We start from the raw sequence: 27810 nt of genomic DNA on the forward strand, positions 1-27810 counted from the left end.
GCCAGCCGTGGCACGTTTTAAATTTAAGGTCCGCTCCTGGCAGTCCTTGGAATACGAGGCTCGGAGCTCGGTGCCGCAAGCACTTCATTAAAGGGTGTAAAGTTGGAAATTTATTTTGCATTCGCCGTGCAGCGAACGTGCTGAGGCCAGTTGGCCAAATGGATTTTGAAGGGCTGCCAATGGCAGTTGATGGAATGAAAGGGGGTTTTCCGGGCTGGGTTTATTTACGGCTCCAGCTGCGCCACTAAAATGGATTGAAGAGACGCGCATCGCCAGGAAAAAATAGGTCAATCAAGTTGGCGGAACTGTTGAGGGATCAAAGTAATACGATCTGGGGGAGTTAAGGCCCAATGTGCCATAAAGTAAGACAATTTCAACAGTACAAATATATAAAGTCCTTGCATTGAAGTGACTTACTTCCTTTGAACATTTAAGTTTTCCAAAATCCAAAAGATGTGGTGTTACTGAAACTTTTCTATTTCTTTTCAATCATTGCAAAGAGGATCAAAACCACTTTGACTCCCCAACATTTCCACAGCAAAAGATATTACAGAAAGTAATCTGAAAATCATAATAGCAACGAGGGATCAAGTACAAGAAAGTACGAGTAAGCTGCTCCTGTAATCCATCAATTCGAATTGCAAGTGGAATTCCATTTCCCAGCACAATAATGCCCCGCTTAGAGAAATTACTTTCACGCTTTGCTCCAACTGACAATCAACATTTTCGAGTTCAATCAATGCATCCGCTTATTTAGCTGCCACTTCCAAGCCGAGCCACTTGCCACTTGCCACGCCCCCAATGCCACCGAGCGCCTTCGCCTCCGGCTCCCAGTTGGAATTTATTTCATTCCTATTTCATGCAATTTTTATGCATTTTTCTATTTATAAAATTGCTAGCAGCGCAGTGCCCGGAGTGCACACAAAATAATAAAAATGCCAAGGAAGACGTGCAAAAGAAAAATAAGGGAAAATGAACGTAAAATGCAAGCGGCGTCATTTCGCAGTTCCTTGCGAGGCTCACTCGTATTTTCCCATTTTCCCCGCCGCTTTTCCTTGTTTTCCCTGCACCGAAAGAAAGCTTATCATAGTTTTCAACTCAACATCTGCTAAAATAAAATACGAATTAAAATCATAATAAAAGGTATCGGCTTTAAAGTAAGATTGCCTTGATATAATGTTTTATATTCGTGGGTACATATTTCGTAGCATAATTTTGAGCAGTTTCCACTCTGATTTCAAGTGATTGTGCCATGATATGCCTTTTTTCAACGTGTGGTTTTTCCAGGGGCTTCCTTTTTCCCCCCAAGTAGTGTGAAAATGCAGCGTGAGAAAACGAACCGAAACAGAGCTGGAAAAATGGTTGGGCGGTGGGGCGTGTAAGTGTTGGTAAACGTGGTGCAAAATGCCGTTACTGCCATCCGCATTTTCCATTTTCCCCGAAGCCGTTGTTGCCACCATTGTTGTTACTGTTGTTGTGGTGTTGTTGTATTTGGGTCACCAATGCAGTTGTAGCTTTTCCCCCCGCAGTTTCCACAGTTTTTCTTTGCTGTTGTTGCTTGTTTAACAAGTTCGAGTGCATCGCATTTGTGAAAATTTAAAAAGGCATCTGAAAGTTCCTCCTGTATGCGATGTGTGTGCGTTGTGCCACAAAAATAAAAGGAAAAAGGCACAAAAAAGGGCAAAATAGGAGCGAACTTTTTGAGGCTCTGCCGCTGACACCAAAATGCACAAAAGCAACAGCGAAGCGAACTAAGATGGCTGTCCTTAGAGGGTTAAGGATATCGGTTACTAAAGTATCCTGGAAATTGAAATTGCAAATTAAAGTGAAAAGGTTTTGAAGGGCACAAGAAAACTAGACTTTCTTTAATGTACTCATATCTCAATCGAATTACTCTTAATTCTCAGATAAATTCGACTTCAGATTTAGCAAAAGTGAGCTTGAAAGGTATTTCCTTTAATTCTAAGGTACCTTTCTCATAGGCTACTTTAAATCACACTACTTATTATAGGTGCAAAATCTATGATAACTTTGCCCGGCCCCAAGAAATCCTTTCTAACCCATTACACCCTCAAATCGGGAAAGTACCCATTGAAAAAAGTTTGCTTAACAATGTGTAAAAAGGGTTTTGGGGCAGGAGACGCGGCAAGTGAACTTTTGCAGTGGCAGGAGTCGAGTGAAACAAAACGAAAGGCAAACATATTTGACATTTGCATACGAAAAGTGTCAAAAGAACCAAGAAGCTACACACCCAAACTAACCCATGCAAACACACACAGGCAAGAGACCGCACAAACACAAACACAAGTACACTGAGAACAATTTTGGGTTTTTGGAATTTGTGGAATTTGTTAGTTAGGATGGGATATAGGGATAGCAATTCCTAAGACAGTTTAGATTTATACTTTAAACTACTGCAATGTGGTGATAGTTATTGCATACCTTTCATTTCCTACTGTATACTCATTTCCTCGCAGTGTAGTGCTGCTCGTTTACGCCACTTCCGCAACGCCTTCTTATCTGTGTCCTTTCTGCTCTCCTCTCTTCCTGCCCAGGAACGCTACAAGGCCGACATTAGCCTGGCCATCCAATTGCTGCAGTGCAAGCCGGATAGTTTTGTGTCCCAGAAAGTGTCATCGGTGGGTATCCTCCGACGTGGAGTATAGAATATCGCATACCGACCATAATAAAATGCTAAATTTTGATTTCTCCATGCACAGCTACCAATTGATATTCAGTCGAAGGTGTCGGCGTACATGAGACTGGAGACGAACTCCCACTCCGATTCGGAGTGCAGCAATAGCGGAGTGGGCGTGGCCACCACAGCTTCCTACAAAGTGCTTCCGGCCTCCGATTCGCCGCCCCCCTCCGCCTGCCCCTTCCCGCCCACGGCCATGGTGTACTCGATGAGGGGAATCGGTAGGTGTTAGTAGACCATGTTGAGCCCTATGATTTTTTCCCATTTCCGCCTGATTTCGAATTTTTGATTTATTGATTTACGTTTTCTAGGCACCGGATTCAATCACGAAGACTGCGTTAAGTTAACAATATGATTTCGTTCCCTTGACTTCATTTAACAATCATTATTTGCACTTTCAGCCATCACATATTTTATTTATTGCTCATTGTACTCATTTTATTTGCTACAAAAATATATTTTAAAATTGTTTTGGGTCCGTTCTTTTCCTTAAAATAGTTTTACAATAAATTCCATACATTTTTTTACAAGCATAACTGAACGCACCGATTTTATTGGTTTGATTGGCATTTTATGAGAGACTGAAAGTTTACAATTTGATTTCTGCCCCGTAATTGCATACATTCCACATCATTGTGCTCTGTATTCATTTCTGTTCGGTTATTGTTCATTTGCATTAATTGCCAGCATTTCATTTTAATTTGTATATATTATTTCAATTTTTTCGCTTGATTGTTTGCAGTTTTTGTTTCCATAATTGCAATTTTAAACTGCTGCAACATAACTCTGGGTTGCATATTTTTTTTCGGTTCGGTCTTGGAAATATTTACATGCTTGTGTTGTAAACATATTTTTGGCCAGAATGATGCAAACTTTTTGTTGATCAATTTGGGCAATTTTGATGAGAAACATTTTTGCCACAAAATGCTTTTGTTGCCGGAACTTTCAGTCTCACAAAAGCATTACACTAGTTAATATTAATTTTATAAAAAATATTTGTTCTAACTGTGAGCATTTCATTTCTTTTTCTTTTTTAAATGAAACTTGTTGTAATTTAAGAAATTTAAAATATTTGGTTTATCCCCGAATATTTATAATAGCTCAAAATATTACAAGAAAATTTCAAGAGCCAAAGAACACTTACTAATTTGAAATTTCTTGTATTTAGATGCCGCCAATGGGAACACGACCACAAATCCTCAACAGCAGTCGAATCAACCCACGAATAACAATAGTAGCAATAACAAGGACACTCTTAACAACAACAATGTTAATAACAACAGCAATAACAATTGCAATAATCAAACCAATACGAGCATTAGCAATAATAATCAAGCAACCAATCCGGATATGATATCGCCCACCATAATGGCGAAGTTTTTAGAGGACGAACTGAAGGCGAATGAGGTGAAACACTGCGATACGTGTCAGTGCAGCAAACAGGACCTGCAGGTCCTGGCGGATGTGTCTCGTTCCTATTCGGTGTCCACCCAAACGCCCCATCAGTTGCAGCTCCAAGGATCGGGATTGAACGAACCTCTGACCCAACTGTGTCTGCGATGTCATAGCAATCTTAACTCCCCGTCGCGAACCAATAGCCCATATCTGATGAAGATGGTCAAGTCCAGCGATTCCGTAATATCAGAGACCAAGAGTTCCGTCTCGGATCTGAACGACATGGACAAGCTGTTTATCCCGGCCAAAAAGGATGACCTGATGGTCAATCCCATACTGGGACATCATCGACTCTGCGAAAGAACTGCGATTTCGGGACAGAATACGGAGTATGGCAATGGGAAACTGACCACCTCTACGATGATGTATCCCACCACACATTTGGGTGCCTATGCAGCGGAAAAGTATCTCCTGGAGACGAGTAATCTGGGCCAGCTGAGGAGTGGGTATCAAAGGAGATTTCTGGACGGCGGAGGAACTGCCCTGCAACTTCTAAACAAATACGAAGCAGGTGCCGTGGGAGTAGTCCATGGAGATCTGGAGGATGAGTCGAGTAAGCCTCTGCTGGCGGGTGTCTCGCAACCTAGTCTGCTGGAAGCGGAGCAGGCTTCTCCTCAGCAATCGGTGGTTCCTGCTAAGCTGGAAGATGTCTGCGAGCCACAGCCTAGTAAACCAGTTGCTTCAGTGGCTCCTCCAGGAAGTACTGCTCCTGCAGTCCCATCGGGAACTCAGCTGAAGTCCACGAACTCCGGAAGCGTTCAGAGCTTGTGGAGCAACAAAACCAGCAGTTGCGAGGGGGCCAAAATGTTCGAGACTTTCAACAGGAATCTCATTAAAACGATTAAGGTATAGAAATCACCAGAGTCTTAAAAGGACCTTTAAAATAGTCCTATGTATTGTATTCTATTCTCTTCGCAGTTGGATACTTATGTTTTGTTTTCCTTTCCTCAGGCGGAGAATCCCAAGTACCGAGGACCTCGTTTGTGTGCCATGCGAATTCAGCAAAATGGTCAGAGCAACATCCTGCTGGACAATCTGGAGTCCATAGAGACCTACACACCAGTGATCTATAAGCGGCGAGAGAAGCTCCTGGACGAGGAGCTCAACGATGGCAAGGACATCATCACCAGCAAGGAGAGCAATGCCCAGTCGGTGGTGGAAGCCTGGCAAGGACCTGCAGCTCCTCACGAGAATGTTGCCCTGCAGCCAGTGCTTGAACCGCAAGTGGAAAACGCAGAACTGGAGCAAGTGGAGATCAAATCCGGTGACCAGGCAGCAAATCCTGGTGTAAACTCCCCCAAACACTCGGCGAACTCCAGTTCCATAAGCGATGCCATCGACTACCAGGAAAGTGTCCTTCTCAGACGCCAGCAACTCAGCAGGGTGGCTGAATGGGTTCAGCATAATACCCAGCAGCTGGAGCAAAGGAACCTGCAGCAGGCTCCGCCGACCAGTGATTCCAACTCCGGAACCGAACGACAATCCTCGTACTCCACGCTAGACCGCATGGACTCCATATCCATAGAGAAACTCTCGATGGACTCTGGTTACAAGACCACACCGCAACAACTAACCAATGGTTATCCGGAGAAATCTACGGAGGATTCCCTCTCACCCAAGACAGATATCACTAGCAATTCCTTGCCAGAAAACCCATCTGCTACCGTTGTGCCGCCAAAGAAAACGGAAATGTGCACCACTTACTACCGGAGAACATCCAGATCCGGACTGCCAGTGGCATATACCACGATTGCCGGTGCCCCGGCCGACTCGAGCCCGCCCGGTGAGTCCACATCCTCCGGTTCTGAGGCTCTCATCTGCCCCGAACAGCCCACGTGTGATATACTCAACTACAAATACTATCCCAATGACACGGATAAAACGCGATCCGTGCAAGCGGAGCTGCACACGACCACCCAGAATGTGGACATAGCCCAGATGGAGTACAATGTGAAGCAGTTCCTGCTGAAGCAGAACGAGTGGTCCATGAATGGAGGAGCATCTGGCGCAGGACCCGGTGCGGTGCTACAAGGATCTGGAGCAGCGCGCATGCTGCAGCGCAGGATCTTGGGTCCTGGCGTGGGCGAGCGGGTCAGGATGGCCACGCCCGGAGGAGCGGTAGCCACCAAGTCCACCAGCCAGTCATCCAACATCCTGACGCCCCACAGAACTGAAACGAATTTATAAGCAAACGGGGTCGAGGAAAGCGCCACACATCCGAGGAGTAAACCAAACTGTATTCTAGCCTAGTTTTGCTAACTTTAGTTCGTACTCCACGGTCTATATAAATACGATATAGCAATGCTTAAGTTGGGTGAGGGGTTCTCAAATGCAACACACACACAAACGTGCTAATAGCAATGATACTATACATATGTACGATAAATGTAATACTTAAACCACAATCTACAAACTAAGCTAGCTAAAGTTGCTTTGGAGCCAGCACTAAGCTGATAATCTGGCTAAAAAGGGTGATCAAATATCCGAGGCGTTGGTTTAAGATAGTTCTCATATGTATTTCTGTTCTATAATCAACTGATGTAATTCTACTGTATATCATTTATGTATTTTTATTATATGTTACCCCTTAAAGTCTTCCTTTTCATTACAATTTCATTTTTCTGCTTTCTTAAGATGTCTTCCTTTAAGAGGAGATCAATGGATCCACTTTCTTATGAAACCAACGCTGGAAATCTGAAGCCCAGCAGCAATTGCAGCTGAAATCAAAAGCAAATCTAATATGATATGGTCACCCCTAACGATATAACCGAAAATTATAAACAAAATAAAATCGCGTAACTTTTTGATGTCTGCATGTTAATGTAAACCACGAGAATTCGAAAACTTTGCCCAAGCAAACTTAGGTTACACTGGAAATATATGAATTATATTTATAGGAGTATACAGATAATTATGCTATATACGATTTATATTTGATAAGCGCGTTATATTTTCTAGATTCCGATTGTGCAATATTTTTTGGTAGTGTGAGAAATGAAAAACGATTTTTATTTTTATAAAATGCGACCAAAAACGAGGGAGAGTTTTCTGATCTTTGATTTATATTTTCTATTCAAGTATTTTGTCCAGCCGCCGAAGCTTAGCGCTATTTATCAAACCAGATCTGTCTATCGAAGATATATACAAGTATTGTACCTTTTTGCCCGAAAAACTGTACTCATTCCTGCCCATTAGATGACCTTCATATAGAGAACTGTAATCCTCTGCTAAGCTGCTAAATCAAAGATATATTAGCCCCGCTATATACACGTACACCCGAACCAAAATCAGAATCAGAATCAGAAACATACACGGACACATTGCATTATAAACGTATCTGAACAGACATATGATTGTAGTACCCACATATATTTACATCTACATATATATACATAAAACATAAAACTATATATATATACTCATCTTATACGTGTATACCCGACCCACAAGAACACAAGAACAACCATTACAACATCCAAAGGCTCCCCACATCAATCAAAATTATATTGAATGCGACGATATTTACTCGATATTTACACTCATGTACGGCTGCTATCTATATCTCTATATCTCGATTACTTTACCATGTATACACTGAGCGAAATGCTGAAATGGAAATGCTTTAAGACACTGTTATGTTTGGCCTACTTATGTAAACGTATAATTAGCATAAATTCAACTCGTATGGGGAGCGCAAAGTCCCCAATAATATTGCTTACTACAAAACGAGGGATCCAGCTCTATAGATCCTCTGCCTGTTATGCACTTTAACCTACGATACTATCGAAAAATCAAAACAAATCTCTTATTAAGTTCATGTACCAATCTCGAAAAAGACTTAACTTGGATAAGAAACTAAACCATTTCCGATAATCACCAACTTTCTCTTGCTCCCTCACCTGTAACTCACTGCTCAACGATCCAGTTTTCCAGCATTATAAAGTATATATATCGAAATCTCATTAAAACAATAGAACACTGCCCCAAGTCCCACTCACTGCCCCACCCCCCAACTACCCTTCGTCCCTTGAAAACCCAAAAGTAACTTTAAGTAGAATCATTCTTCAGCTCAAGAAAACCCAAAGAAAAAACCCCAAACTTTACGTAAGGCAGCCCAATTAAATGAATCCCGAAACCTTAGCTAAAGATTAACTAATACATAAAGCAAATCGAAAAAATTGAAATGGAATTTCAGCAAAAAAAATCGAAATATACTAAAAAAGAAACTAGCTTAAATATTTGGGCATAAGTTCAACTCCAGCTGCGACATCTAGTTTAAATTGGAAGCCTTTGTTCTATCGCCTAGGTTCGAAACATTTCAGATAATTAGCCTTATATGAATGTGTACATTTACTGCGCGTCTTGGTTGATGTAAGCATTCTTGAGCTATTGAACCACCTTAATGTGAAACAAAAACAAAAGCAAAAAAAGACAACATTGAAATAATAAATCAAGAAAACAAATGGAAATAATTCAAATAAATATGAGATAATTTTTGAATAAACTTTGACTTTGTTTTTCATTCACCTGAGCCGCCTGTTTACCCATTCGAAAAACTCTTTAAATATTATAAGTTATTTGTTTTATTTAATGATTTGTGTTCTCTCATTTGTATATTCAAATTCCTGGGCTGAGTATGAAATAAATAATTTGTTGCGGTGCATGCACTTAGAAAACTAAAGAAGCATTTTCCCTTTTCGTTCTCAATTTGAATCGAAAAATGTCGACGAAAATGGCGTCAGTCGGTTTGTGGGGCTAACTAATGGCATTAATGGCATCTTAACCCATTAGAGAGCCACTGCGTCGGTGGCCACTGGATGATTCTGGACAGCATTTCCCTCCTCCCCTCCGGCATCGTCGTTGACCACAATAACCTCGTTGGAAGGAACGCCAGCATCCTCGAAGGAATCATCAATGCTTTCGCCACTCGCACGCAGCTCATTATCGGATTCCGGAACGAATTCAGCCACCTCATCCTTGGCAGGATCGATTTTGTCATCTACGGCGGGCTTCTCTGGAGCCTGAGTGGCTGGAGCGGCAGCTGGTGCGTTCTGTGGACGATTGCCGCCCAGGAAGTTGATGATTCCCTGCAGAGGATTGCCACTTTGCTGGGCAGGCGGAGCAGCAGCCGTGGCATTGTTATTGCCACCGAAAACATTGTTGACAAACTGCTGGATGGGACCTGGTGGACGCGGAGTGGTGGACACTGCCTGCTGCTGTTGGCCCGTCAAGCTGGACAGGGTGTTCTGGAACTGGTTGCCCAAGTTGCTGGCGAACTGCTGGATGCCCTGGAAGGCCTGGGTGGTGGCATTGACGGCACTCTGAGCCGCATTTTGCACGGCCTGCTGGGCGGAGGTGATGGCAGCCTGGGGATTCAGAAAACCGGGCACCGTGGGAGCCGGAGTTGCAGGTGCCTCAGCGGCGGCATCATCCGCCTGGACTTGAGCTGGAGCCGGAGCGGCAGCAGCAGCTGGCTGGGGCTGGAACTGATTGAGGAACTGACCGATTGGAGAGTTCTGGATCAACTGCTGGACAAAGTTGCCCTGCGTGGTGCTCTGCTGGGTGGGCGTGGCCTGGGTGGCTTGACGGACCTGAGGATGGGCGGCGTCCTGGTTTTCCGACTGCTCCTGCTCGACCGGATTCGGGGAAAGCTCCTCGGCAGGCACAACGACGGTCTCTTCAGCTGGCAGAGATTTCAGAGTGTTCTGAGCCGGTTCCTCTTTGATTTCGGTGGCCTCCTTTTTGATTTCTGGCTGCTGAACTTCTTCCTTGATTTCCTGAGGTTTCTCCTCAGCTTCCAGGGATTTTTCCCTTAGCTGCAGGGGCTTAAGACTGAGCAACTCGGTGATCTGTTCTTCAATCTTCTTATTTGGATCCTCTTTAATGTCTTCTTTAGTCTCCTCTTTGATTTCAGGCCTAACTATCTCCTTGAGATCCTTGGCTTTTTCTTCTTGAGCAATTGGTTTCACTTCCTCTGGCTTAGCTTCCTCCTTAACTTCCTCCTTGACCAAAGACAATGCTACTGGTGGCTCCTTATCCTCGACAATGGCCACAGGAATATCGATCGCCTCCTTGGGCAAGTTCAGCACTCTGGCTTGGCTAATGGCCAGGAAGACCAGGATCAGGGCAACGGGCTTCATTATCGCGACTTAACTCCTATATCTCCTTCGATTTCAAGATGCGTTCACTAGCGCCTCACGGCCGCAACTGTTTGAAATTTCTTTAGGCCCATCGCATTTTATACAAACCGCCGGCTGCGCAGTCGCCGTCGACTTTGTTGGCTGACAAACAAGCACACAGGGCTAAGATATGAGCAGGAGTTGGGGAAAAGTGGTGGTATCAGTGCCATCGTATTGGCCAATTCTTGCATTGAGTGTCATTGAACTGGACCAACTTGGTCTTGCATTGCGCACAGGAATCGGGAATCAGAAGCCTTTTTGGCCACGAAGCTGCACTTGTAATTGGCCAAGACGTTGGGACAGCGAAAAGGGCTGGGACCATCATCAATCATGTTTGTTTTATCGGCTATCAGTGTTTGTTTTACTCAGGGCATATAGCAGAAATAAGATTATAGGAGTGTATAAATAAGAAAATAAGAAATATAAAGCTTAATCATTATCTAAGAAAGGATTTTTGGGAAAAAAGAAAATAGGGTTTTTTAATTTCTCCTGTACAAATTTTGAATACTTTTATGTTTGTATAGGACTGTAGTTAGCCGGGATTTACCTAGGTTGTTCAATATCTTGTTGTCTTAGGATTACAAGCTGTGTTTACTTTGAAATTTTGCTGAACTAAGATAATCTTGGAATAAACTAAACATCCATAAAAAATCTATTGCTAAACGTTTTTAAAGGTTACAAAAAATCTTACATTGACCAACTGTGCAGCGATTAGTCTCTGTTCATCGATTCGTACATGCCACTCCCCCTTTTCCGCAGGTTTTCCACTTTTTCACTCTCATTCCTTGTTGACTCGCTTCCAGGCAGCGACATTTGATCAGCAGATTTTACTGGTTTTCTTGTTTGGCTAAACGCTCCTACAAGAAACGCATTTGGCCCTATCGGCCGTTCTGCTGACTGGATGCTGAATCTTGAGCTCTTTGGATCTTTGGTCTTCGATGGAAACCCGTTCCCCAGACCGACTTAAATGCAGAGTCGAGATGCAGACGCAGACTGGACGGAGAAACCTGCTCCGGCTATTTTTAGAGTCAATTAGCTTTGGACCGACTGTCTCTGCAGGGAAGATGCATCGCTGAGATGCGTTTTCCCCCGGTTCTGGGTTAATAATTCATTAGAAATGCACAGAAACCGAACCAAAACGCCCACAAGACCGGCGAACAAAGCTCCAAATGTGTTCTATGCAAATGAGCCCATTTAAATGTAGTTAAATGGGTCAAACGTTTGATGGAGAAAACGCCGCTGTGCATAGAAGGAAAACTTATCTCCTGTCCACTTGGGACTTTCATGTAGTGATCGATGGATCGATGGAGCTCGATCGGTGGTCAGAACTCGTTCTGTGGCCCTTTTGGCCAACAGAGGTCTGCAAACAGGCCAAACCTGCAAGGGCCAAGACGATTTACAACCAAAGATGATAAAAAAGAACGAAATTCAACTAAAAAACGTGGAAGCACTGATTTTTAAAAACAGGGTTTCAATACCCTTCAATTTGAGGAATCACAAAGAGTAATGACTGGATTAGCTTGAAATGGGTTATAAGTTTAACTTTTGAATATTATTTATATTCCACAAGAAGTGCTATCAAGTATTGCTACTAAATTTCAAATATAAAACTCATCGCCTGACTATTTTATTATGCCTTTTTTTAGGGCATCAAGAGCCATCAAAGATCGAAGTGGATTGCAAAGGACATTGACTTGGAACTCTGGGATCTCACAACTGATCTCTTTCAGATATTTTATGACCCCAGCTTGTGGCTTTTAATTCTGCAACAAAATTGATTTCGGCAATGGGAAGAACACGTTTTCCCCCGAGTTACAAACAAAAAAAATAAAACTCATTTCGGTTCTGTCGATTTTTATGGCTTTTCTTGGAGTTGGTTAATCGCCTTCTGTTTCTCTGATCTCCGGCGCCCAAAATATTTTTGCTCGAGTTTCGGTTTCAGCTTTGATATTATGCAATTGCTAGCCGTACTCTTTTTACACAATTGACTGTCGAATTAGCACCTCACTCACATCCAGCGACAGGTGACGATAAGGCGGGCGGGCAGTGGGCGTGGCAGCAGCAACAACAACACACATTACTCTAAACGGTGGCAACTTTCACTCAACAACCGTGCGGAATACTAAAAAAAATCAAAAACAAATAAATACCCATGCAAAGTGGGTGACAAAAACAGCAACAAAATGTTAAAAAAAACTGGGAGCGAGTGGGAGAGTCAGGCGATCTTCGTCATCCGAAATTACCTCACTTATCAAAATAAGCCGATTGTTGTTGCCAAAATATTGGTGTCATATTTTCTTGTCAAGGTCACAAATATTTGCCAAATTGTAAAAAATATGTTGATTGGGCCTAAGACAATAGTGAATAATTGTAAACGAATTTCTGCCAAGGTCAGTTATCCCTTTTGAAACTCGACAAAAATAATGCATAAGTTAGTTTAGCTTTGGAAAAATTTTCAGTGGCTTAAATATGTATGTTGAATGTTCAATAATTCGTAATAAAAGCGTTGAAATCAAAATTATTTTGTCTTTAAGTTAAATAAATCAAAAAATTTTGTTTCAAGGTTTTACATATAACTCGAAAACATTCTATTAACTAATATGTTATTTTTAGTGAGCCATATCACATAATGTATACAACAAAAGAACAAATAAGCAATTATTTTATATTAATGTAATTGTTATTTACCCTCAGTTGGAATCCACATATCTTTAAAGAGCAAAATGAGAATTCAGTTACTTCTTTGTTTTAAAAACTTTGAAAGAAGGCTGCCAGAAAGGGGAAAAAATTACGTTGACGTTGCCGGATAGTTGTATTATATTGTACTTTTAATCTTTGATTTCATCTTGTTAGTTTTTATAAGATATCTAGCTGGTGGCTTTACCGTTCCGATTAAAAGTTTATAATAACCTTATTGTTTCTTTAAATTTAGAGAAATTGGAATTGTTTTTGTAGTATTTGAGTTAATAAGATTAAATTTTTTTCCTAACAGAATTCTGTTACTGGCGTGCTGTTAAAAGCAGCAGTATTTTCTGCAAAGCCATATGTTTTGGTATTTCTCAGCTGCGCCGCCTGGTATTTTGGCGCTGACCCCTGCCTGGCCACACTGGCGATGTGGTGTGACCAAATTCGTGCTCGCTCCGCGAGTCGCCGTCAAAAAACAATTGTTAAATTGCACAAGAAACTAAACAAATAATCGCGTAAAATTACCGAAAACATGTGCAGCGGCCGTTAGAAGCGTGCGGCAACTAATCGAGCCAGTGAAAACGTGCAGGTGCGAGCGAGAAAACACGCGTACGCGTCACTGGCAACAACAACAAACATACAGTGCACCAACACTCACATAAACACGCACGCACACACACACACATACGCGCGCACACATGCATAAACACCGACGCACATGCAACAAAAATGAAATAAAAACAAAAGAGCAAGCGAAATAATAACAGAAATAAATTTGATAAATTCAATTAGAAATTAAGGCAGCTGCAAGTGTGCAAAGCAAAAATATTAAATAGAAAGTCTTGCCCACTTAAGTGAACCAAAAGTAGAGAAGCAGCAGAGTGCCCAAAATATCAATATATAGATTTGAAATCCAAAAGTAACGAAAGTTAACTAGAAACCTAAATGGTGGACAATGGATCAAACATAGCACGACAATTTAATAAATACAAAATTCCAACTAAATTAAATCATAATAAATAAAGTCGCTTCTGACCAATAAGATAACCAAAACTAGCCCATAACTTTTAATTTATGTGGTTTTAATTTTGTGCACTTCCTGCAAACCCCCACCTCCTCGCCTATTTTCCCGCTGATTAACAAATCTCGCGTTTTTCCCCCCTATCAGCTGACATACGCATACAAAGCCCGCCCAGTTGCCACCCCCTTTACTTCTTGCACCTGTAAAGAACAGGTGACTAATGCACTGCTCGCGAAGTTTGTCAGCTGCCGGCGCCGTGGAAGCAACAACAACAAAACTAACCACATCCACATCGGCAACAACAACATCTGCTTTCTACAGAGCAGCGACGTCGGCAGAGGCCTCTGCCTGCACAACACCAGCAACAACAAAATCAAAAACTAAAACTATGGCCACCACCACAACAACAACAACAACGGGGGCAACAAATGCTAAAGATGGTGAGTTATATACCGAAAAGGATATACGGGAAATAAGTATATAAGAAGTAGTTAACAATCAGAAGGGATCCATGAAATTCGTTGGTGACCCCGATCCCCTCTCTAAACTATGAAACTATATCTATCTATTAAGTTGTAGAATCCCATCTTAAAGATAAAGGGTAAAAGATACGCTGCCAATTACCCAAAATATCACAAGTTAGCCCTTAAAATATTTAAAAAGGAATCAGTAAATGCTGACCTACAAAAAACCGCAGCGGAGATGCAAGTCGGTTAAAGTTCAAGGCGAAAGAACAATTTAAATTGCAGGTTTCCGGTCAATGCCACTCTGTGTAATTAAACTAAAGTTAGTGGGTCGACCTAGAGATTAGTATAACCTTTGGCTAAGAAAGACAGACATTTAAAGGCAATTAAAGGAAGGTTAGATTTTAAGAAGAGCCATAAAACTATGGAATGAAACATACAATATCTTTAAAAGTTGGGAACGTTTATTATTAGGGTTCTTTCATCTTCAGCTAAAATTCCATAATTCGCCCGCTTATCTGCGCTCTGCCAAAGACTTGCACATTTGTTTGCCTGGTACACAAGGCCGTAATCCTAATCCCTCAAAGCTTAATCTTTTGTTTTGTATTCCGGGATCCGGGCGAAAAACCCTGAAACAGCAATCCCCACCAACGCATCTGACGTAACTTGTTGAGCAACCACGATTTGCCGATTTGTTTTGGACTTCTTTTTGGGCGGCGGAGGAAAGCAGAAAAGTTTTATTAATATCAATAACCAAAAGAGCGAAGCGAGGGCAGCGAATATGGCAAGAAATTAATGAATGCCACTGGCCGAGGGGAATAAATTTGAACAAAAAGCGAGGCACAAAGCAACAAAAGCAAAACCAACCATAACCAGCTTAACAACGATAATTAAGAAGTGCCGGCCAGCAAAAAAAAGTGTAAAAAATTACATACGAAATTTAATTGCCAAGGCGGAAAATGGTAGCATGGCGGGGGGCAACAAGGGGGTATGGGGCCATGGCGAAGGTCAGCTAGAGGCCTGAAGGTCATAGGCATTTTCGACGTTGTCGTCACCTCTTGAACCCGCTCGAATTTATTGATTTTACACGCAGCAGCCGCAAAAAAGAGAGGAATAATCACAAAAAACAACGGCAGCTCAACAACATCATGCATATTTCTCGTTGCCCGATGTTTTACTACACCTTCAACAGTGGTCATCGGGTATGGTGAACTACTTAATTTGAAAAACTTTTCAAAACAAAGAAATTGTAACCGCCGCTAGGTGGAGCTCGTGTGCATTTCCGGTAACAGTTAGCTGAATAAATGGTATGTCATAGTGTTGGCACTCCACCAACGTTCTTTGTTCGGCTTCGCGAGCATCCACTGTACCTTTTATTCATATTTGTGTGCCCCAAACACTGGCACACAAAGCCAAACACACATAGAGAGCGACTTGTGCGGCTTTTGCTGGGCACTCGAGTAGTTCAGTGCGGGGCTTATGCCAAAGGCCAAATGGAAAACCTGCTTTAAGAGCCAGTGAGAGAAGCATACGAATCAGTCCAGCCACTGCAGAGCCCAAATCCCCTCCATGGCCACAGTTTGATGCTGAAGTCGTGTGTTGTCTTTGGGGCTTGATAAACTGTAGCAGGCCCACAAAAATCTTCTAATTAAATCAAAGCTAACGGTTGCCGCTTAACGGTTTTCGTTCATAAAACTTGGCCAAAAAAGCTAGTCGCTGTTCTTTCTGAGTTTCTTGTTTTTGCTTAGATACCAGTGCCAATTTTAGCTTGCCATTTTTATCCCAACATTCTCATTTTGGGAGTCATTTTCTGTGTTATTTCTTATCAACTAAAACAAAAGGCAAAACTTTGATAAGCCAATTGACACAGCGGAAAACATGATTCATTTGAGTGGCTCACATATTACGTGGACTTTGGAATTTTCACTTAATTTAATCAATATGTAGGTATGCATAAGTGATAGTAAATATTTAGAGTATACCTGACAACAATAAAATGCATTTTAAAATACACTGCACTGTGGCAACGAATCTTGTTCAAATATTTATTATTCAATACTATGTATTCGTGAGTATCAAATGCAGTTTCTTCTCACATATCCCCTTTATTATGTTATCAACTGGAATAAGGAAAAACTCCTTTATCGGCTCACTCTTTCCCTTATCTGATTACTACTATTTACATAACATTTTTCTGTTTGGCTGTGCTGTTTATTCATTTGACTCTTATTTCTTTTATCAGTTGTGATTTTGCTGCTTATCGCGGCAAATGCAACTTTACCCATGGCAAATAAAATAAACAAACAGCATGTTTTTTTTACACTTTTCTCCAACCCATTTTCAATTAGTGTCTACAGCTGTGGGTCAACACGAAATGCTCTATAATTTTATTTCAGCATCAGGTAACCGAGCGCCCAAATCGCTGATAACAGCGTTTTTTATTAATTTTCAAATATTTAATGATCACAAAGCAGCAAAACCACACACGCGTGCTCTCTGCTGGCCTTTTTATTTGTCGTTGGCTCGCCGGATAAATGCGAAGCAAATTTTCGCAATTAGTGGATCGCTAATAAACCATAGTGGGCAACAAATAGAGAAGAGCGGAAAAAAATAAACTCAAACAGCAGTTGGCATATTGACATATCGGTCGCATTCAAACTGAATTCCCACAGCTGCCGCTGCTCCCTTTTTGTGTCTTGTTTGCTCGCTTCACGTGCTTCTGGGCCGGCTTCATTTGCCGAATGCATTTCCACCGGCTGGCCAGGCGTCATTTTTCAATTGCCCACCGACCACCGCCCCCTGTCGCTTTTCCCGCTTTCCCAGCCACGCCTGGAGTGGCAGTTTGTCATAAGCGAAGCGGCCAGGTGTCGCTCTGCTCAGCGCGCTTCCTGTTGCCCCCCACAACACTACTAAAATAAAGGAACATTAACTTTAAATGTATTAACTTAATATATATAGTATAGTATTAAGATATAGTATGATAGATATTGCTGGGAAACTGATTACTACATACTAATTTTTCTGAGTTGATTTTGATTAAAGTTTTACGAGTTCGTTGTGCAACACTGAAAAATGTCATATCCTATCCTATTTAGCCTATAATTTTCTAGATACTTACTTATAATATTTTCTTTGAGTGCATCACTGTAACCCAGCCACTCACTCAACCCAGCTCTGTTTTCGCGCCGGCTCTTGGGGATTGCAATTTGATTTGTGGGCGAGTCAGTCGCGGTGTGAAGACTTTGGCTAAATTGCTGTGAGACTTTACGCCAGACTTATGAATGAGTTTATTGTGCATTCTAACAACTTAACTGGGCCTTCAGAGGCTGCGAGTGCACAGCCTTGCGCCCCGGTTATATTTCACATTTAATTGTAACGACTTGAAGGTGTCAAGAAGTTAACCCTGCTCAAGACCACCGGAATGCCTTTAAAGTGCATTGTTGCACTTTTGCTGGGATAACTACGAGACTTTTGAACCACTAATTCCCGAAAATAATATCTTACCCCATTTAAGGCATTCCATAACCTCTTCCACTTTCTTTCCTGGTTAAGTGAGTCACCAGAATAAATTTCCATAATTATTCCCACTCAGGGTATTTAGTTTCCTTACTTGCACCAAAGTTCGCAGCTCATTTGGCATTGTGCACCCGCATGGTGCATTATTGTACACACGTTTGTATCTCCTCCATTTCCCAGCTAATTTGTCTTGAATTTCCCTGGCGCACACCTCACTTAAGTTTCCCTGCTCTTTTCCCATTTTTTTATTTTTTATATTTTGTGTTTTTTCTTTTCTTGCACTTTGGTGCTTCCGCGCTAATTTGCTTAGCGTAATTTGCATTTCGCAAATGCCATTCGAGGCGTGTGAATAAAAAAAAACAGATACAACAAGAAGGCGAACGCAGGGAAAAAAGTGTAATTTGCTGTCAGACTATAATGAATGGCCTGAAGTCCATGTTAAGCTCTGTTTACCGAATATTGAATATCCGCCCCCGCCGCCCTAATTGCTGCTAATTACGCGCATAAAATTCACCTCAACCCATTCCAAAATCGTCTGCGTCCATTCTGGCGTTCTGTTTAATGTTCCCCGCTTCATTACGATTTTCATTGCTCGAAAGAGCCAAAAAAAAAATATATAAAAGAAATGGAACTGAAGAAAGCGCTGAAAGGCCCGGAGTTCATTAGAAAGAAATGCATAACTCGAGGGGGCGAAATCTTTCGGGAGCATCTTTTTGATAAACTGGTCGATGCAACTGCTTCAAGTATTTCCATTTGAATTTCCACTTAACTTTACTTCGTTGGTTTTCGCCCTTTTTTGAGGGAAATCAAATGGCGCGTGGTCGCATAAAATTTGTTTGCTTTCAGTCGGTTTGTTGCTCGAGTCCTTCCGATTAGTGATGGAAACGTGACCAGAAGTAATTGGAATTTTTACTTAAAAAACCTTAGTTCTTTCTAATATTTTTCGAATACATATGAATATTGAACAAACTATACAACTTAGGTAAAATTTTTGATGCCACATTCCTTTCCAGTGACCAAAACCTGGTTCCATATCACGAATTTCGTGAGCATGACTCACACTTATAGACCCAAGATCTCCAACCCAAGGAATCCACAGACCGTGCCCCCTTTTTTGGGGGGCATACCCCCTCTCATTAGGTGAAGCACAGTTTCCACTCGAATAACGCTGAATGTTCTGTGACGTATCGTGCGGAATCATCTCGGACATCATCGCCTAACAATTTCTCTCAATTTTTGTTTTTATTTCGCTTTTAATTGTCGCTCGCCTCGTTTTGCCTGTCATCGAGCACAATTTACAAAAAAAAATAAAAAAAAAAAATGAAGGAAATAAAGAGGAAAAATCGTTGAGCCAAAATGGGAAACTCGCAATTCGGTTTTGTTTGTGCTTCCTTTTGCATTTTTTCATTTCCATTGCAATCCGTTTGAGTGGCGAATCGATTGCAATGCGCGGCGTACCAAAATTCCGTATTTATTATTAAGTTTTGCATATTTTGCAAATTAAGTTAGCCATTCGCCATTGACGCACAGCCAGCAAATGGGCCGGAAAATCTGCTCGCTCATGGCAATTACTATGGCTCTGACTCGAAAGTGGTTTATGGCCTTTGTCTCCGTTACGGCTTCCCCGCAATGATTGAGAAATGTAATTTATTTGATCACCTGCCAGGGACACTGATTGATTTATTCCACCTTCGGCAGAAGCTGCAGTTGCCAATTGCAAGTGCTCATCTTCTGGAACTAAGTAAACTTGTAACGAATGGACAAAATCGATTAAAAACTTCTCAAATTACTTCCAAATTTCTTGTCCACTTCGTAGTCTTGCTGCAGCTTAAAAAAACCCTTCCAATCGCTCCTTGAACTTTATTTCACACTATTTACTATTGACTTCTCGCCCGTTGGAGATTCTTTCACCGCAAATACCATAATGTAAACCGAAATTTCAAACAACTCTGACCACTGTGACTGCCCACAGTCGGCACCCAACCTATTGACCCCCAACGACCCGTCGAAGGACCCATGTCTAACATCTATGACGGTTTCAAGTGCCAACCGCAGCGGAACACGCATCAAATCGAACCAAATAGTACCGAAAATTCGCACGCCCCGAACCGAATGGCACCGCAGAATGTGAAGTGCACCGGACACACTCACTTAGGTATTCAAACACAATCAGTAGGGTGTGCTGCAACCAGAAATTTGGAATTACTGAGAAAAAGATTTTAGGGAAGTAATAATAAATTTGTTAATGTTTATGAAAAAATAAAAGAAGAAAGAGTCATTATTAAAGGTTTATTTAAAGCGTAAAAAAAGACAAAAATAAAGTGCTTTAACTTAAAAGGTTATTATTCCATTTTCGAAAATATTGACCACCCTACCATGGTTTGACACATAGATGCACATAGTGAGAACGAGTCAGATGCACTTACTGTGCTTCCCACATTTGTGCATCGCCAGTATTCACACCATTTTCAAATGCATCCCCGAAACATTTTGCGGTAATTTACCGCAATTTGTAAATATTTAATGAACGTTAATTAAATGCAAATGTACAATTTTCGTCTCTGTAGCCAGCTCATCTAGCTCGCCTTTATATCGCATTTATAATTTATATTTATTTCGGTTTGTATACAAATTTCTCGCAAGGCTACAATTTTCATTTAACTTTACTGCCAATTGCAGGCTCTGCCCAAAAAAAAAAAAATACTATATCGAGAGAAAGAGGAAAGCAATGGAAAACTGTAATGGGAAATTTGTATTTTTTCAATTTTTGCATACGGCAACAGAAGGTGCCTTTCCGGCCGGGTGGGGGTGTATGATTCAGGTGTGGGTCCTTTTTTCCGGAGATCCTTGGGGCTCGCACACATGCCGCCTTTGCCCAATGTGCGTAACCATTTTTATGGGCATTGCGTTTTATCCACTCGTATTCGTTGGAATTTTTATGATTTTTTACGTTTTTTTTCTCGGGGCGGGTGTAAAGTCTCTTTGTTGTTAGTATTTTGTAAGCATTGTAGTAGAAAATTTGTTGTACTTTTTTTTTGTTTCCCAGCAAAACTATCTAGAAACGCTTGATTGCGCATTTCCCCACCGCCCACTTCGTAGTCACGCCCACAAAGCCTATTATGCCATTTTTTGTTTGTTATTGTGTTGCTGGTATTTCTCTTCGGTTACTTTTGGTTTTGTTTTGTCCTTTTTTTTTGCTGGCCAAAAAGGAAAGATGTCCTTGCAGAGAAACAAAGTCGACGTTGGTTTTTGGTTGACGAATTTGCCTTTTAAAGTGTTTTCTTGTTTAAAAATAAGAAAGTTAGTATAGTTAAACAAAAATACAAAGATTTATTTATTTTAGTCTTTTAGTCTATATTAGAGCTTAGTCTTGTCTTACTTTCTGTCTATTATCTTAATATGTTGTTTTAAATCTCTTAAAACCAATCAGAGCAACCCACTGCATACTTGTTCATATATTTATTTAGTAATTTTCCTGATTTTCCTAGGGTATTTGCATAGCTGAGTATTTATTGACTTTCCGTTGTCAATTCAGATTTCTCAGTTCTATAGACACGCAGCCGAGTGTTTTGTGGGATGCAATTGTTCCTCTACAGCTGTCATTTGGGTGGCAGCAATTTGTTTGTGGCTTCCTTTTCCGCCAGAAACCCCCACCAAAATTTTCCTCCCTCGATTTGCTAGGAAAATGAGTGGGCAATGGCAGCGGCGACGGGAACTTTTGCTTTCAGCTGCTGCCCGAGAATTTCCATTCGAAATATAACAAAAGCACTTGTCTGACTGGCTGTCTGTCTATCCGCATGCCGCAGCACATATCTTCAAGATACTTTGGGATATTTTTGGCCATCTCAACGGGCTATTTTTAAACGTGGCCGAAACAATCTTTTGTTTTCCAAACAAACACAAAGCGATACAGCACAACATGATTTTGTTTAATTGCCATGACAGACTTATCTGGTTTTATATTTTCCTCGTTTTTTATTTCAGCTTCGCGGATAAAAAAAAAAGGAAAAATTGACACCGTAACTTTGTGGCAGTTGAGATTTTTAATTAGCCATCATTAAGATGCCTTCAAAAACTTGCCGAGTAGGAGGAGGGCTAAATTGCAAATTGTTGTCAAAATTAGCGACAAGTTTTTAATACATTTTTTTTGCGCGGTCCACTTCTCTGGTTTCTTTTGTTGGCCGAGCAAAGCGAAATGTATAAAGAGTTGGACGGAAGGGCAGAAAAAATAATAATAAACTTCACGAAAAGTTTTCTTTTCTCTATAGAATGTCTCTTTTTCTATCTCTCGAGGCTCATTTATTTTCGTTGCTAATTTTTGACATTCTCTTGCTCTTCACAAAAGTATCTTGTATTTTTTCCTTTCCTTTCTTTTTTCTTATTCTATCATATTTCTTCGTTGGCAATTTTTGTTAGCATCTTTTTTATGGGCTAGACACGCGTTTTCTGCTCGACCTCACAAATTGACAGAGCGATTTGATGTTCCGTTTGCGTATACCATTTATTTGCCTATTGATATGTCTTCATTCGAATTTATTTGAATCGTTTTTTTTTCTGTTACATTTTGCCTTGCTGTGCGCCATAAATTTGCTTCACTCTGCTAATTGACAGTCTCATGAGTGCGCTCAATTAATTCGGTGGCAATTGACGCACGTGTGTCATGCAGAAGGGGGCTTGGGACTTTGGTGTTGCAGGTTGGTTGGCTGCAGTCGTGATCAGGTGGCGTATACTTGATAATTGTTGACACTTGTCACACTCCGTGGCTTGGCAATCGAAATTGAAATTGTCGTCGTAACGGGAACTCCTGATTTGATGGAATATCACGCAACGTGGAGGTGGGCAGTCGAAGCCACAGTCGGTGGAGGAGGAGGTAACGTGGTCAGACCGAAAGCCTATGACAATCAAGTGTCAGTCACTGGTTACCTTTGCATGAAACGCGGTAAATTGTGCACTCCAAGAAGATGAAAACGAAGTAGAGCTATGTTATAACTTAAAGTGGTCGTGTATTACAGTACAAATCTTCATAATTAAAATATTAAATAATTCAACAATCCACACTCTGCTGGCGCCACTCTGTAATTACCTTATAGTAATTCTCCAAGGTAGCCTTTTCAGTGTACACTGACAATTGAGTGCTCCACATTCATTCATTGACAACCGCAGCCAGCTTTCTCTTGACCTCCCTCGCTTCGCTTGCCGTGGCTCCATCTCTATGTGGCTCTTGGCCCGTCATTCACTTGGTTCTTGTCTCGATTACATAACCCAGTTATTAATGGCTTCTAAGTGTTCCATCACGCGCTGCGCATCACATCCCCCCGCCCATCAGAATGGCCCATCCCATGCCCAGTCCCCGTCCTCATCAATGTTGTCATAGTCGTGACGTGGCGACTTCGTGACATGTTAACCCGAGACAAATGTGGAGCATGTCTGAGTATTCTGCGATTGTCTCTGGTGCACAACTGCTCTCCTATTCACGTCATGGTCAGGTGGGGTAGATTGGCTTGACAGCAAACACTTTCTGCAATTTGTTAATGAGTTTTCCCGCCTTTCGGCGTTCGATTGGGGGCTTGTCTCGTTTGGTTTGTTTGCCATCAAAAAAGTTCATGAACTTTGGCATAAAGCACACAAATTCAGTGACCTCCACACAATAGACGCCGGCCTAAATAGACTTCCTGCTCGCAATCGCTCTCAAACTGTTGCCACAATGAAACTCCATCAAATCGTTGGCTGCTGGGCAATTGTAGGTTAGTTTTAAAGTCATCATTTCTTTCATATGGTTAGGCAAAGTCGCTCGCTTTTCTCATTCAATGCAGTTCCTTCTGCGCTTCACGTTGCCACAACAATTGCGGCGTAAAAGCGTGAAAATAGCGCACAAAAGGTGATGGAGAAATGGGGATGGCGAAGGGAACGAGGCGCTCGGAAAAGCCAGGAAGGGGTCATGGAAAAAAGCAGAGAGTTCACAGACTCCTGGGCAAGGTTTTGTGTGGCAGGTCGTTTGGTCCTCTGGCCTGATGTGAAAAGAAGTTGCACTGTGGTTCAAGGTTGACAGGGAAAAACTGAAAGCACTTTATGGCTAGAATAAGATTATTTTATGTTTAAATTTATTTGAATGCAGTTAATTCTAGTGATTGCATAGCATGTATTAATATTGTGTGTTGTATAAATTTTATTTAAAAGCGTAGCGACTAAAATTGGCACCCAAAGTGAGATATTTACTTTATACTCGTACTGTTCAAGTGTTACTTCTAATTTATATAATGGTATTGTTTGATTTCTTATCATAATGAGGATTTGAAATACTTTCCGAAACCAAAAAAATTGTTACCAATGTTATTTCTGAGGTGCACAACCTAATTTACCCCCTTGAAGTGCTTATATACCACATTTTCCACCACTGCCAGTTGGCTTAGGGCTCGGGTTTCTAACTATTGCGTTTATAAAACGGATGTTGCCGCTTGGAGCTTAGTGCTCTTGAGTCACCATCAGCGTCCTGGCAAGCGGCACCAACATCCTGCCACCAAACCACATTCTTGGGAGCTGGCAGTTGCACATGTGGCGCGTGTTTTGTATACGGAAATTTTACCTTGGTCCGGCTCCTTTTGGCCTCGGCCCCTTTGTCCTGCGGCCCATTGATCGAGTCGAGGGCAAGGACCCGACCGTCTTTTCGTCGTGATTCCCGGCCAGCCCGACAAAAGGAATATCCTTTCAGACACACCATATATATTTCGCCCTTTTTGCATTGTGCTGTTAATTGAATTAGTTGGGTAAAATATTTCCATATGCAGCAAAATTTAATTTGATTTTGCACTCTATTCTGACTTGATTTGATTTGATTATTAAGCTGTTATTTCTGTCTATGCAAATAGAGCTTTGTCAGTCGCCTCACGTTGTCTCCGAAATTATGCAGATATGTATATATCTGATTTTTATTAAATTTATTCCTTTTTTCTTTTCTTCATGTGAAAGGTGTTGCTAGATAAAGAACACAGGCGAGAACTCGTGCCTAATTATCATATGCGAGCTGAGGTTTGATGGCATTTTGAATGGGATTCGTTGCAATCATTCGCTGGAAGCGTTTGAATGTTTTAAAATGTATATATATAATTTGCTTTTTTCTTAGTATTCTCCCAAAGCTTTTCAAGTACCTCTCCAAATATAATACTGTTTGCTTTCTGCTTACTTTTACCTCTGCTGCACTTTCAATTTATGTCAACTACGTGAGCAGAAATCCCAAAGTAGCAACATTGTCAAGTTGCAGTTAACAAAAAATAGCTTAAAATAATCCCTGACGCTGTGGACAACTGAACAAAGTCCCTGGATTTGTTACAAACTGCTACGTAAGCCATAAAAATAGTTGCACTCTGTACTAATTGATGGACAAGACTAGAAGGGTTGTCCTGGAGATCAGCGTGTACAATAATCTCCAACAAGGCACAAGCAAGTGCCAAAGGATTTGCGCTGAAACTATTTAATAAACAAGGACATATGTTGGCGTAGAAGGTTTTTCAAGTGGAGAGGAGGTGTGTCGGCAAAATCCAGGGGTAGCCTTTTGACTTTTACTCCCTCAAAGGAAGTGCTACAATCTGCTAGATCACTGGGGAAAATTTTCTTGCTCAAATCAGAAAAAACAGCTTGTTTTTACTAAAGATTAAATAATAAAATGTTGCCATAAAAAGTGCATATATATTTTATATAATATTTCATTATTATTCGATTTTTCATATATTAAGGAATGTGTTCGAATTTTCTTCCAATATTCCTAATGTTTTTTTCCAGTGTCCCTGTGGACACCGCATGGGGCGTCATGTTGACACGAAGCAAAAGTTTTTGGCAAATCACCCTGAATGGGGTTAAAGTGTGCGGGGTAAAGGGTTACCATCCGGTATGTCCGCCTGGCTTTGTTTGCATAAAATATGTAATTCAATTTATATTTCACTTTCGTTGCTTTTGTTTTTCTTTCGGTGATTTCAATTAGAATTTCTGATAAGCCCGTTTAAGTCTGCAGACTGTCACTTCACTTCACGGACGTCACACGGACTTCTTGCTCCGCTCACTGACCTTTGTCCATGTCGTCTGGCTATGGAAACCACCGTCCTCTTTCAGGTGGCCTCACTGTACGCGTGGAATTAGTGCAAACAGACGCATAAATAACAAACACCTAAGACTTTTCGGTGGCACCCCCAACCAAAATGGTGCTAATATCTGTGTTGGTGGCAGCTCTAAATGCAAATCGCGCCACATTGATATGCTAAGCAGATGCGTCTGTGTGACTTTGTCTGCCACTTTTCGAGGTGTCTGATCATGGGGCTCCATTCGACTGATTTAGATGGGGCCATAGCTTTGTGGTTTCGTGCATGCATATTGCATTTTGAGCGCAAATCCTAATGACCGGGAAATAGTAATCCCTATTGGGATGAGAGCCAAGAATCGAAATTTAAGCACGGCAGGATCAACTAAGATTGAGAAGAGTGATTTGAAAATCCAGGGTATTTATGTAGAAATAAGGAATAAATATGGACAGAGAGGATGTGTTAATATTTTGGTGGAATTACCACGGAAATTATTGGAATGTTTAAGTCCTTTATAAATATTAAATATTTCCAATCCCATGTTGTATAGTTTATCCCTAAGATTTACTATATCCACAATTTTAGAATTTACTTCATGCTTTATGTACCTTTTATTTAAGTCACTGCATAATGTGAGATGCATTTTTATATATTGTTGGTCTACTTTCGGTTATTTCTCACATATTATTTGCCAAAAACTCCAACCACTCCTTTCCCATTTATTTCTTGGCGAGCTCCTGCCACAATTTCCCAGCACTTTGCGCGCTTTTCGATGCCACATTGGATATAGATATAAAAGAAAATCACATATAAGTTGCATATTTCGGTTATAGTTCTTGGATTTTGGCCAACGAATGTGTGAAAATAGAAAACTTTTTGCTCAGCAATGGAATGCAACATTTTTGGTTTGTTTTCGTGGTTCTTGTTGTTTGCCTGCTTGTTTGTTTGTTTGTTTTCCTAATTTCCTTGGTGCTCTCCGCACTTGCATTTTGGTATTTTTAAAACATTTTGCCAAACGCCGAAACTTCGTCGTACGTGAATGCAATTGGCGGAGTAGTGGGCGTAGTAGGGGAATATCGACTTTTACTAAGTTTTTGCTCATTTTGCTGGCCAATTTGCCAGCCAGTCGAGAGTCAAGTGCTTGTGCCAGGAAGTTTCTCGTCATTAGGCCAATTGAAAAGTTTTTTTTCTTGTGCGAAATTTTCCCTCCAATATGACCCAAATAATGAAGAGCCCCAGAGCCTGTGTCGCTCGATTGACTAGAACTTACTGAAGGACACCACAAAGGACGGATGGGCAAGTCCTCCATTCACACAATTTAATTAAATTATGATGAAAGTCAGCTGAAGCTGACAAGAACTTGGCTTGATCAAGTTTGAAGTGAAACCACAATGAAGTTGATACGAATACAAATTGGGTGGACATAAAATCGAGTTTGGTGTGATAAACTATGTATACTAAAGATGTTTTTAAAGAAAAAAGTGGCAAGAAACTGGGTTTATGCCTTAACATCCTTTAACCTGTGCAAAGTAATAATAGTAATAGGCTGAAATTAAAAGTTGCCTTAATTATTGATTATTTTAATACCCAATATGCTCATTTTTACATTGAAGTCCTTTGAAGCTTCCAATAAAACAAAAGTTTTAATTATTTCCCTGCCCCCTGAATCACTTCCTTTCATCATTGACTACTAGTCTATTAAATTTCTATTATTATCACAAAG

At 41.1% G+C, this 27810-nt stretch overlaps 3 protein-coding genes across 6 annotated transcripts in view; 2 read left to right on the forward strand and 1 right to left on the reverse strand.

The window, feature by feature from the left end:
- Positions 1-8105, forward strand: part of LOC6736651 (ras guanine nucleotide exchange factor B) — a 37591-nt gene extending 29486 nt beyond the window's left edge. For 2 of the 3 annotated variants that reach the window (XM_016170788.3, XM_016170789.3), the window contains exons 3-6: positions 2556-2639; positions 2721-2925; positions 3867-4999; positions 5105-8105. In XM_016170788.3, the coding sequence (XP_016030244.1) occupies positions 2556-2639; positions 2721-2925; positions 3867-4999; positions 5105-6340 (2658 nt within the window). In that variant the 3' untranslated portion in view covers positions 6341-8105. The remainder of the gene's footprint in view (positions 1-2555; positions 2640-2720; positions 2926-3866; positions 5000-5104) is intronic. The other variant, XM_016170787.3, reaches the window with a different exon arrangement.
- Positions 8106-8717: 612 nt separating this feature from the next.
- LOC6736652 (20-hydroxyecdysone protein) lies at positions 8718-10394 on the reverse strand. Its single transcript, XM_002083472.4, has one exon. The coding sequence runs from the start codon at positions 10291-10293 to the stop codon at positions 8941-8943; it is 1353 nt and encodes a 450-aa protein (XP_002083508.1). The 5' UTR covers positions 10294-10394; the 3' UTR covers positions 8718-8940.
- Positions 10395-13403: 3009 nt separating this feature from the next.
- Positions 13404-27810, forward strand: part of LOC6736653 (cyclin-dependent kinase 14) — a 94232-nt gene continuing 79825 nt past the window's right edge. Inside the window, exons 1-2 of one of the 2 annotated variants that reach the window (XM_039294005.2) lie at positions 13404-13606; positions 14186-14478. In XM_039294005.2, coding sequence (XP_039149939.1) covers positions 14259-14478 — 220 coding nt within the window. In that variant the 5' untranslated portion in view covers positions 13404-13606; positions 14186-14258. Of the gene's footprint in view, positions 14479-27810 lie in introns of both variants that reach the window. The other variant, XM_039294006.2, reaches the window with a different exon arrangement.

This window comes from Drosophila simulans, chromosome 3L (assembly GCF_016746395.2).
Source record: "Drosophila simulans strain w501 chromosome 3L, Prin_Dsim_3.1, whole genome shotgun sequence".
Classification (NCBI taxonomy): Eukaryota; Metazoa; Arthropoda; class Insecta; order Diptera; family Drosophilidae; genus Drosophila; species Drosophila simulans.